Below are 12,117 nucleotides of genomic sequence, written 5' to 3'. Positions count from 1 at the left end.
CCACTATAATACTCCAGACACCACAATCATTTTCCTTTCTTACTTGCAATAATTAACAGTAGAGAGCAAAAGATGGCTAAATTAATTTATAACTTTATAGCTTCTTATACTAATTATTTCCTCTTCTTGTATTTTAGGTCATCTTGTCGTTCCTGCAAACACTAATCAATCATGGGATTTGAAGTTAATACTACTAAATAAATGAATTGTTTCATCTCCTATGACCATCTATACATACTTCATCTTCACAAAGCTCATCAATTTTACGTCATCAAGGACAAAGTGACCTTCATTTCCACAAAATGCTTCTTACTACTGGACAAGTTGGCTACAAATTTATCACATCCTCAGGAAGGAAGTCCTTCATGATCATCATTTGATAAATGCAAGACTGTGCTGTATTAATTGACCAGTCATACTGAATTCTAGGACTATAATTGTGGAATACTAAAGGGTCTGTTACTTTCCTGAACATTTGGGCTAAGATGAAGGACCTGCAACTCAAAATTAATTTACTGCTTGGTCTAGTTACCACTGCTCTACTACAAGCCGTAGGAAAAAAAGCAGACTGCCCGGAGTCCTGTATATGTGAAATCAGACCATGGTTCACCCCCAGGTCTGTCTACATGGAAGCTCCAACAGTGGACTGTAATGATTTAGGCCTTTTTCATTTTCCAGCCACACTGCCTGCTGACACACAAGTTCTACTTCTACAAACTAATAATATTGCAAAAATTGAACACTCAGTAGACTTCCCAGTGAATTTAACTGGTCTAGATTTATCTCAGAACAATTTATCCTCAGTGACCAGTATTAATCTTAGAAAGATACCACAGTTACTGTCAATGTACCTTGAAGAAAACAAACTTACTGAGCTGCCTGAAGAATGTCTCTCTGGACTCAACAATTTACAAGAGCTTTATATTAATCATAATCTGCTTTCTGTGATTGCACCAGGAGCTTTCATAGGCCTCAATAATCTTCTCAGACTTCATCTCAATTCAAATGGTCTGCAAGTGATCAACAGAAAGTGGTTTGAAGCTACTCCTAATCTTGAAATTCTCATGATTGGAGAAAATCCAATAATCAGAATTGAAGACATGAACTTCAAGCCTCTTAGCAATCTGCGCAGCCTAGTTTTAGCAGGTATAAATCTCACTGAAATACCAGATAATGCTTTGGCTGGCCTTGACAACTTAGAAAGCATTTCCTTTTATGACAACAGATTTGTTAGAGTGCCCCACATCGCTCTTCAAAAGGCTACAAATCTCAAATTTCTGGATCTAAATAAGAATCCCATTAACAGAATTCGACGAGGAGATTTTAGCAATATGCTGCATCTAAAAGAGTTAGGAATTAATAACATGCCTGAACTGATTTCTATAGATAGTCTTGCTGTTGACAATTTGCCAGATTTAAGAAAAATAGAAGCAACCAATAACCCCAGATTATCATACATTCACCCCAATGCATTCTACAGACTTCCCAAGCTGGAGTCGCTGATGCTCAACAGCAACGCGCTGAGCGCGCTGTACCGCAGTACAGTGGAGTCCCTGCCGAACCTCAAGGAAGTCAGCATCCACAGCAATCCCATCAGGTGTGACTGTGTCATCCGCTGGATTAACATGAACAAAACAAACGTTCGGTTCATGGAGCCGGAGTCCCTGTTTTGTGTAGACCCTCCTGAATTCCAAGGTCAGAATGTGAGACAGGTACACTTTCGGGAAATGATGGAAATCTGTCTTCCTCTGATAGCTCCTGAAAGTTTTCCATCTACATTGGATTTAAAAGCTGGCAGCCATATTTCTTTGCATTGCAGAGCAACAGCAGAACCAGAGCCTGAAATCTACTGGATAACACCATCAGGACACAAACTTTTGCCTAATACTATCTCTGATAAATACTACATTCATTCTGAAGGAACACTAGACATAAGTGATGTAACACAGAGAGAAAGTGGCTTATACACATGTATAGCATCAAATTTAGTTGGGGCAGACCTAAAGTCAGTCATGATTAAAGTGGACGGCTCTTTCCCTCAGGAACACAATGGATCTGTAAATATTAAAGTAAAAGACATAAAATCTAATTCTGTTTTGGTTTCATGGACAGCAAATTCTAAAATTCTGAAGTCCAGTGTCAGATGGACAGCCTTTCCGAAAGCTGAAGACTCCCGGGCTGCACAGAGTGCTCGAATACCGTCTGATATAAAGGTATATAATCTTACACATCTAAATCCATCAACTGAATACAAAATTTGTATAGACATTCCCACTATCTATTCTCAGAATAAGAAACAGTGTGTCAATGTAACCACAAAAGGACTGGACTTGGAAGTGAAAGGCTATGAAAAGAACAACATAATAGGATTCCTTGCCAGCCTTGGTGCTCTTTTGGGAATCATATCTGTGATATATCTCTACAGCTGCATCTCTCAAGATATGAACTATGGCATTGGACACAGCTATCTAAGGAATTACCTGAAGAAACAATCCTTTTCACTCAATGAGCTTTATCCTCCTCTAATCACTCTTTGGGACATGGGCAAAGAAAAAAGCACAGCAATGGAAGTAAAAGCAACTGTAATAGGTGTACCAACAAATATGTCATAAATATGTCAGTATATCACTTACTTTCTGAAATAAAAAGCACATGACTGTATTTGTGCTGAATAAAAAGGCAACAAGAAAAACATATTTCTCTTAGGAACTATATGGCTGGACTTTGTTGCTGCCAACAAATGGAATATATATGATTCAGTATGAGAGAAGAATTTTAATTAACTGGCTTCTAAGGGTATTCTACCAACCAAATAAAATTAACTTCATATTCTAGAACTTTCATGGGACTTTTAAGTCTGGAATACAGTGGAAGTAGCCAAGAACATTTTCTGTATTTTTTTTAAATTATTATATAAAAGTAGTGGAACTGAGCAATACCTCCTCCTGTGCTGTATTACACAAAATAGCCACGAGTTTTTGCAGTGAACAGATATACTAGGATTGACATATGGTGTAATGAAATGGACAAATTCTGTAGAGTAGACACAGTGAGTATGTGAATTTTTTTTAATGAGAAAATACATTTTTGATTAAAATCAAAATACTTTTTGTCTTGTTTGTTTCTAAAGACAACACCTCACCTTTCTGGGAGTTCTTGTCTGACAATAACAAACACAATCCAAAGTCTGATAAAATATCTCTTTACATATTCTCCTCTCTCCTGAAAATGCTAATCTGAGCACAAACGATATTTTTGCTGATTTTCAGCTGTACAACGTTTCTAACAGAAATGTAAGTTTAGTGATAGTTTTTTACCAAATTTTATTTACTCTAAGAGCATTATAAAGCCAAAAGAGGTGTTGGAGATGAGGCCACTTAAACCCACTTGAATTAGATTTCAGCATGGATATTGGTTAATGAATAGTTCTTTGATCCTTTTATTTTATACACTTTTATGTATCTGTGTGAAATACTTCTGTTCTCTTAGCAACATGTGAGCCTGCAGATCTTTATTTCATTATATCTGTATTACATAATTTTATTACTTGACAAAAGTAATCTCTTCTAGAATACATGGCAATGCTTTCCATGGTAGTACTGTGAACCACCATCAGATAAACATAACATCTTTGATCTCTTCACAGAAACTTCTCCATGGTATTAGCCATTTTCCATGACCAAAGACATTCTTTATGTCAAAATCCCCATACAAGCAACAAATAAGCAGTGGAATTCTTGTGCAGCTGTATATAATAATGGACAGCTATTCCTTCTACAGATATCCTACATATCTGTAGGCCTGAAATCCCTAGGAAGTAATAAATCCACCTAGTAGATTTAATAGCATAATGCATATTACCTTGCATTTTTGCACAAACATGCAGGAAAAAAAAAAGTAACAGCAGTTTTTTCAGCAAAGTAAAATCTCTTAAAAGTCATAGAAATAACTCAGTTGAGTTGAATTATGCTTTTTCATAATCTCATTTATAAAAAGGCTGGTTTTTTCTACACAAGGCATAGGGCTAAAATTTTCATATATTTCATTAATTGGGATGTTTACTTTCTTTAATGGAGGAAGAAATTGATAAAGAATTATATTTAATTTCCTCAGAAACAGAAAAGTATTGCTACACACTTTTGTTTCCATTTATTTCATAGTTTTCTCTCAGGAATGCATTAAAATGCTTTAATGCATTAATGCATTAAAAGCAGTACTTACTGGTTATTCAAACCAGAAGAGTAGAAATAGATTAATTTTTCTTTGGCATTTGACAGCAAACCTCATTCTGAGATGTACCACTAATAAAAGAGAGGAAGCAAACATAAGTATTTGAAATATCTGGCTAGGAAATACCCACAATACAATACTAAAAAAAAATTAACTTATATTACTTTTTTCTATCAGTTACTGGACTGAAGGATAATATTTTATTAATAAAAAGATGAAGCATTTACTTTTTGGTAAAAATTTTGCTGCCATTTTAAAAAATAAATTGCAATATTTCATCAGCTAACAAGGTCAAACACTATCTTAAATAGGAACATTTCAGTTTCTAGTTTAGTTAAAATGCTGTGAAATCATAACTCCAAAAAGTACCCATAAAACCAAGATAAGAGATTGGAGAAAAATATCTTGATTTATATCCTAAAAGGAAATTTCCACTTCCAAAATTCTCTAATAATCCTATTCTGCTTGTGTATCCTGAAGTAATGACCTCAAGATAACTTAAAATAGAAATTGGGATTCTTCCCATAATGTTGTGCTGGCCAGTAAGACATAATGGTCAACAATAATCTTATAAGAGATCCTTTTTTATCTGAAGCCAGAAGAGACTCTTCTGTAAAATGTTGCTATATAGCACAGAAAATAAGTTCACATACCAGACAACTCTAGAAGAGTTGCAAGAAAAAAAAAATTGAAAAGCAACACTGTGTCAGACATAAGGAAAAAAATAATTCTTATTATTGAACTGAATAGGGTAGATGTGTGGCACTGACAAAACAAGAAATTTTATATGGAAGAAAGTATACAGTAATTATGAGAAGTTCATTATTAAAACTTCAGAAGACATTTTGAAGGAAATAGCTAAATGGAATAGAGGAGACAGCCATTGAACACAACCTAAAAGAACTAAAAAGACTGAGTTCATCTCATGCTAAAGATAAGAAAACATACTTGACAAAAATAATAACAGTTGCATGTAGCTTTTGTAGAAGTTAGAAAACAGATGACTAGAAATATATCCAGAGCAAAAAGAAAAAAAAACAAAAACCTGGTACTTCCTGCTAGGTAGGGAAAAAACTCCCCCACATCGTTCTGAAATACAGGTTGACCTTCCAAACCTATTGTTTTGGTAGGTCACTTGACTGATGTTCCAAATGGGTAATTTGCATAGCTTTTCATTTAATACCATTGGAAATAATTGGAACCAATTTTCTCAGGAAAAGACTACATAGGTACTCAGGGATAATGCTAAACAGCAACAAAAAAAAAGAGAGAAGGATTATCAAACAAGAGAAGGATAATCTAAACATTAAGTAAACATGAAATCAAGACAGAGAACAAAAGAAGCTACAAAGTTTGTGAAAATTAAAGGAAAAAACACCAAGCTTCATTTCCACATAGGACAACTATATAAGTTAGATATCTAACAAGAGAATTGCAATTACTCATTTATATGGATAAATTCAATATATCACTGAAACTTGGCAAACTTTGCATGATTGGAATGTTAAAATACACAATCATAACCTGTCTAGTCAGAACTGTGCTTTGAAACTGAGACTTGAGCTATTCACTTCACCTTCAATAAAAATTCTAAAGGAGTTATGTCTTCAATGTTTCCATTATAGGGCAGTGTGAAAATGAAGTACCAAACTATATTCTGTCCATATTTAGCTGCACCTCAGTATTCTGAGACAAAATGTCCAAGCAGCCTTTGTAAATAACATAGGCATACAGTAAAACTAGTAATGAGTAATGAAAACACACCCTATGGTGTGCAAATGACTATGGTTATATTATTTTTCAGGCTACTTTAAGTAGTGTTTCATTTCTACAGCTAGGGTGACCAAAAAGAGATAGAAGGCTAAACCAACTGGACATCATGTTTAAAAGACTTGTTCTTTTGAACAATCAGGAAAAACTTTAAATAAATGTGTTGTACATCTACCTACTCAACTACAATATTCTCACAGAGATATAAAGCTGCAGATACATTGAAGTGCCTTCAAAGCAACTGAATCTTCTATTAATTCATTCCTTCTTTCCTTCAGAACAAGCTGAAAGCTACAAATTAAATTCCTCTTTCAGCTAAAAAATGCTTTTTACAAATGTCTCTCACTTATCTTTCTGTCTCTCAGCTTCAATTCTTTTTAGACCCTTTTTCCCAAAGCCCTTTTCTTTGCCTTGATGCAAATTCTCTGTTCCCTTCCATGCTCCCTGTGGGTTCTTTGCTTATTTCCTGCTACTATTGTTGCCAGACTGTCGCATCATTTCCAACACTTCCCAGTAAGGACAGATGCTGTCTGAGTTACTAAAAAAATTATCAATGAAACATAATACTTGGAGGCAAAATATTTGAATAGATAAATACAATTATTAAAAAAGAACTGGCATTTTTAGAGAAAAACCCAGTTGTAAAACTTATCAGGTAATGAGATTAGGCATATCTCAAGGAAACAAAAAGAAATAATATAACAACATTCCAATGACAATAATAATATGGGAGTTAGATAAAGCTGGAAGGGCATGCAATTTGGGCAGATGGCCTATTCCTGATCCTAAAATAGCTGATGTTCTTTTTAACATTACAGTTTAGATAAGTGGAAAACAACCCCATCTGCCTCACCCTTACATAGCCATTGTTTGTTATCCACGTTAATGACAATTTCACACTGTTCTCCAAAAAGCCATAATGCTTTTATCAGAAAAGTACATCAAAATCAGTGCTGGTGTCTTCATCTATACACATTTCTTACAGACCAGACCCAGATTCTATAAAGAAAGCCTTTCAGCATTCATATACTACACTTTACAGGTCAAAGAGTGTACAGTTTTGTCATTTAGCATGTGAGCACAAGTCAGAGTCCGTCAGATGGCTGTTGAGAAGAACTTCTGAGGGCAGAATCTTGTCATACATTCTTATTTTTTTCTATGAAATTTTACTATGTGCTGTTAATGCTTATAACTTTTTTGTTTTTGTCTCTAATGTGAATGTCAGCTAAACTTAAAAACATGTAGCTGAATACATTACAATACCAGAGAAAGTCAGTTACTGTCTGAAGTCTGCTAAAGACAGCTAAAACACACCTCAGGCGTAATGGTAGAAGGATTTCATAGGACACAGAAACCGATTATAAAAATCATCTATTCCTAAATATCCAACACTTAAATGGAATATAAAGGTGCTAAAAATAAAGTCAGAATTATCACTTTCAATTAAATGCAAAGTGCCCAATAACCATGCCAAATAAAAAACCTGAACCATTTAGAGGTAGTCTCACTATAGTAAAGCAAAAAACATAATTAAATTAGAAGTAATCAGTATGTTTTTCTTTATGTTCCAGGTAATAAAAGGATAAATTTAAATTGTTACTATTAATTATAGTCTCTTAGATTAATCTTACCTTAAATTAATATAAAATGGGATGTTAAATTCTTACATAATTTATTTCATAAATGCTCTGAAGGTATTCATGATAAGTGCATGCCCATTTTTAGCAAACTAACTGCTATACTGAATATTCATGTGTTACACCACGTATTTCAAAATATGAAATGATGCTTTCTCCTAAAACACCCGCTTGCACAATTTAAACTATCAGTACCTAAAATATATTGCACTATCCCAATTCCATTTATTCTGCAGGAATGTAAAAGGATTTCTTTACTCAAGCTAGGATGAACTGTATCCCGAGGACTCCCAGACTTTTCGTTTGAGAAGTTCACAATAGTACAGACCAATGTCACAACACTTATAAATCTATCATGTCCAATTCAGCCTTTCAGGCTGTTGAAGTCCAATTTAAAATTACTTCCTTTTCTACCTTCCAAGAAATTCAACCTCTCTTGTACCCTTCACATTTTATTCCTTCACTCAGCAATCATCTACTGTTTGCTTACACAAAATTACACCAGCAGCAGCCCTTCTTTTAAACCATTTTCTTCTTCATTAATACTTCATATTTTTCCCAGCCTCCTACGAACTAGACTACTTACAGAGTATCCTTCCTCCTACAGTACTTTTAGAGTATTCTTCTCTATGACATTTGTAATCATTTTGTAATTATCAATGACATGGGAGGAAAAAAATGCCAAAAAACAGCAATAAGAAAAAAGCTGAATTGCTCTATGGATTTGAAGGCAAATTTCAAGAGCAGCCAGAGGAAAAATGTAACCCTGAAAACTCTGCAGTCTAATCGCCAACCTTCTTCAGCAGCCAGCTCTGCTTTAACAGTATTATGCTAGGTAAAGCTCCCTTTCTTCCCCTTGGTCTTAGGAAAGCTGACTAAAATGGAGGATGTCTACTAGAGGTAGAGTAATTTGAAGTTATTTGTAACTTTTACCATATCTGGATTATTAAAAAAAAACAGAAAGAGAATAATCTGATTATTCATCCAGCCTTTCAAAAGCATACAACAATTTACACGTATATATCAATAAACACATCACACCAAAGCACACAAACCAAGGATTAAACACCTCTGCAATTAACTAAAGGTTTAGAACAAAAGAAATAGAAATGTATTGTCAAAGGGTTGTAAATCTTTTCAATAAAACACCAGCAAGGAAATTCTCTATATGTTCAGATATTATCTAGCTACAAACAAAATAATATGCCATACAGTATATTCTAAATGAATGCATTTTAAGATATCACAAACAATATATAGGTTTACCTCAGATTCTTACTCCTCTTGACCTAAAAGGTTTTCAAGAGTCTGCTCCTGCTATTCATCTCTAACTATAAATTTTATTCCTACAGAATTTCTTAGGCTTCAACTTGTCTTCTTCCTTTTGTCTTTTTCATTTGAAAGTTTTTGGCTTCAATTATCTTACACATGAAAATTGTCTGTTCTTGTATGTTATGCAACATTGTAATCCCACTATTAGCATTTCTTTTTTAACATTCTAGCAAACAACTCTACTTTTCTCTTGCCAAAATTTATATCCCACCACCCTGGTTGTGTATAAATGCTTCTTGCTGGAACACTTTTATTAATATGACAAATTTTATGTATAATGTGATGACTTTAAGGTGTTTACCTTAAACAAGCATGTGAAAACTTTCTCAAAAATGTTTAGAAAATTGACAAAATATAAGAAAGAAAAAAATACTTTTAGAAATGGTAAATCAGAAACCTTTTATGTTGCTAAAAAAATAAAGTTCAGACCATGTAAGTATTACAGTTAAAAGTGAGGAAAAATGAGAAACTTTAGGTACTCAAAGGGAGATAAGTGAATGGTTAAAACCAATTGTAACACAGAATGGAAAAAATACTTTAGAATAAACCAGAAAAGAGCTGTAAAAATGTGGCCAAAGGGGCCAAAACTGCTGAAAGAACAAGTTTGCAACATGATCAAATCAATAAATAAGAGAAAAATAAGCTGAATGAACAAAGAAGCGCTACAAGTAGGTTTAAAGACAGTGAAGGAGAAAAATAGGATGAACAAAAGGTATAAAAAAGGAACAGGTGAAGGCACTGCATCTAACAGCCCATCCTGGAAACACAATAGCAATAGACTGGTCAGTAGTCAAGCAAATTTTAAACAAGAAGAATTATCAGACAATACTATCAGAAGTTAAGAAAAATTAAGAATAAAGACATAAAGAAAGACTCAAGGAAAACAAGTGAGCTTGAAGATACCATGAAATATATATACATATAAAAGGTTCAAATTAAGACAAGACTTAACAAAATGGGGAAGAAAGAGAGGACAGCAGGCCTATGTGCTTTTGATTTGGCCAAAACAATATTTATTACAGCAAAAAGCTGTAAAGAAGATTTACCTTTTTTTAAATTTCATTGTTGTTGTTGCTGTTTTATTTTTAAATAAATTTCAGATAATTCTGAAATAATGCCAAGGAGACAACTATAACTTCCACCCTTTATGATCATGTGCCAAGGGAAAATTTACAATACTAATTCTAAAACAAGAGTAAAAATATTTATTAGAAAGTGAAAAGAAGTGCTTAAGCAATGACACAGAGCGTTTTGGGGAATTCTGGCTCATATGCAGAAGGCAGTGACAGGTAGTCTCATTTGGGAGGTTTCATTCAGAAGACAACTGAAAGCTGATAACCCTGCATTATTAAGCAAAATACTTTCATAAGGAAATCTCAGAGGGAAGGAGACACTACCGCCTCTAATTAAAGAGAGAGCTCAAGGTCCAGGGGCTGCTTAACAGTATCAATTATAATGTCAGTAATAACCAATTAAGGTTTGTGATTTTTCTAAATATTACCAGAGCCAAAGCAATATCAAATATTGCTTTTAAGAAGCCTCAAAGTTATTTAAAAATAATTAATTCTGAAGGATTAACTACAAAATCCATTTAAAGGCATCAATGAAAGACACTAAAAGGTATTTCAGTTTGTTTTAAATGATGTTGAAAGCAAGTGTATTCCAGCAAAAAGAAGCCAATCATAGTTACATAGAATAAAAGCTTGAAGAAAAATAAAAGGGAAAACCAAGAGCAGGGGGAAAACAAAGATAACAAAATCAATTAAATTAAGAGGAGAAAAGAGGGAAGACAAGAATGATCCTGTTTAAAATTAAGCTATAAAAGTCAAGTTAATATATTTAAGTTATATACTAAAATAATGACTGATGCAAAAGAGTCAGTCAGAATGCAGTAACAGAAACCTAGATTTTTAAAAATTATTTTTAAGACTTCTTTTAAAATTCATAGCAAAGTAACTGAAAAATCAGTGAAATTGTGGAAGTAAGAGAGACTGAATAAGCCAACTAGGTGTCTGTATCTAAAACAGAGCTGATCTGCTGAATCTCTGATGATATATCTACAAGTCAATCTGCCTCTCCAGTGCAATGTGGAGAGATCTGAATTATGAAGTCCATACAGTGCTGTGAAGCCCTTCAAGGGTTTTCTAGCTCAGCTCCAAGGGCAGTAGGAATTATTAGTTTGACAGAAAGGCACACTAATATCACTCCCATGTAGACTGTATACACAAAGGTGCTAAAATACACAGTACTAGCCATGGTAGTCTGGACAACACCACTCCACACTCAAGGGGTAGAGGTCAATATTTGTACTGGTTTGAGACCAGTTGGAAGTGATCTTCCTCGGGGTTTTACTCTGGGATTTAACTTGCTTATTAATGACCTGAAGGAGAAGACAAAATCCTTATCAATCTGACAATACTAATTTGGAGAATGCAGCAATACATTTAACCACTGCTGGTGGCAGCCTAGGGCTGCTGTTTAGAGGAATCTAAAATGCTGGAGAATTAGGCCAACAGGCTAATGTGAAATTCAGCAAAGACACGTATAAAGTCCTGCACCTAGAGTGGACTAACACCCCAATGAGCACCAACCTGTCACTGCCCACTGGATAGCAGCTCTCCTAAAAATGACCTGGGGCTCCTAAGCACAGCTGGCTAACAGGATACTGGGTTGTATTAACATGAAACTAATAGAAGACTGAGGAAGAGAATGGCCCTTCATTCAGCACTTGTTAGACTACCTCTGTAATACTGTGTCTAATTTTGGATCCCTAATTGCCCGGCCCCATATGAGACATTGATGAACTGTAGCAAGCTTGGCAGGAGGTTCTCAAAGTGTCAAGAGCCAGAGCTCTACTCCCAAGAAGAAATTCTGAGGCAGCTGGGCTTGTTCAGCCTGGGAAAAAAGAAGGTTTAAGATGAATGAGTAGCCACAGTCCCATATCTAAGAGGTGGCTACTGAGAAGACAGAATCAGGCTCATTACTGAGGTGCACAGCAGGAAAATGAGTGACAACCACCTACAACAGAAGTTAAAGGGAATGGGACTTAACTAGATATAGGAAAAAAAAATTAATTATGAGGAAAAAAAATCCTCATTCCTCAAAAATGGGAATAGGTTGCAGATATACGGTACACAATTATAAGCAA

General features: G+C 34.5%; 2 protein-coding genes across 3 annotated transcripts in view; one reads left to right on the top strand and one right to left on the bottom strand.

Moving 5' to 3' along the window:
• LRRN3 (leucine rich repeat neuronal 3) overlaps nucleotides 1-3,056 on the top strand; it is a 31,592-nt gene extending 28,536 nt beyond the window's left edge. Inside the window, exon 2 of the mRNA XM_059473363.1 lies at nucleotides 138-3,056. Coding sequence (XP_059329346.1) covers nucleotides 486-2,612 — 2,127 coding nt within the window. The 5' untranslated portion in view covers nucleotides 138-485 and the 3' untranslated portion in view covers nucleotides 2,613-3,056. The remainder of the gene's footprint in view (nucleotides 1-137) is intronic.
• The window catches only part of IMMP2L (inner mitochondrial membrane peptidase subunit 2), a 412,660-nt gene that overhangs the window by 244,260 nt on the left and 156,283 nt on the right, over nucleotides 1-12,117 (bottom strand). The window lies entirely within an intron of this gene.

Source organism: Ammospiza nelsoni, chromosome 5 (assembly GCF_027579445.1).
Source record: "Ammospiza nelsoni isolate bAmmNel1 chromosome 5, bAmmNel1.pri, whole genome shotgun sequence".
Classification (NCBI taxonomy): Eukaryota; Metazoa; Chordata; class Aves; order Passeriformes; family Passerellidae; genus Ammospiza; species Ammospiza nelsoni.
Note: the sequence above shows the minus strand (reverse complement) of the source record. Positions and strands in the feature narration are given on the sequence as shown.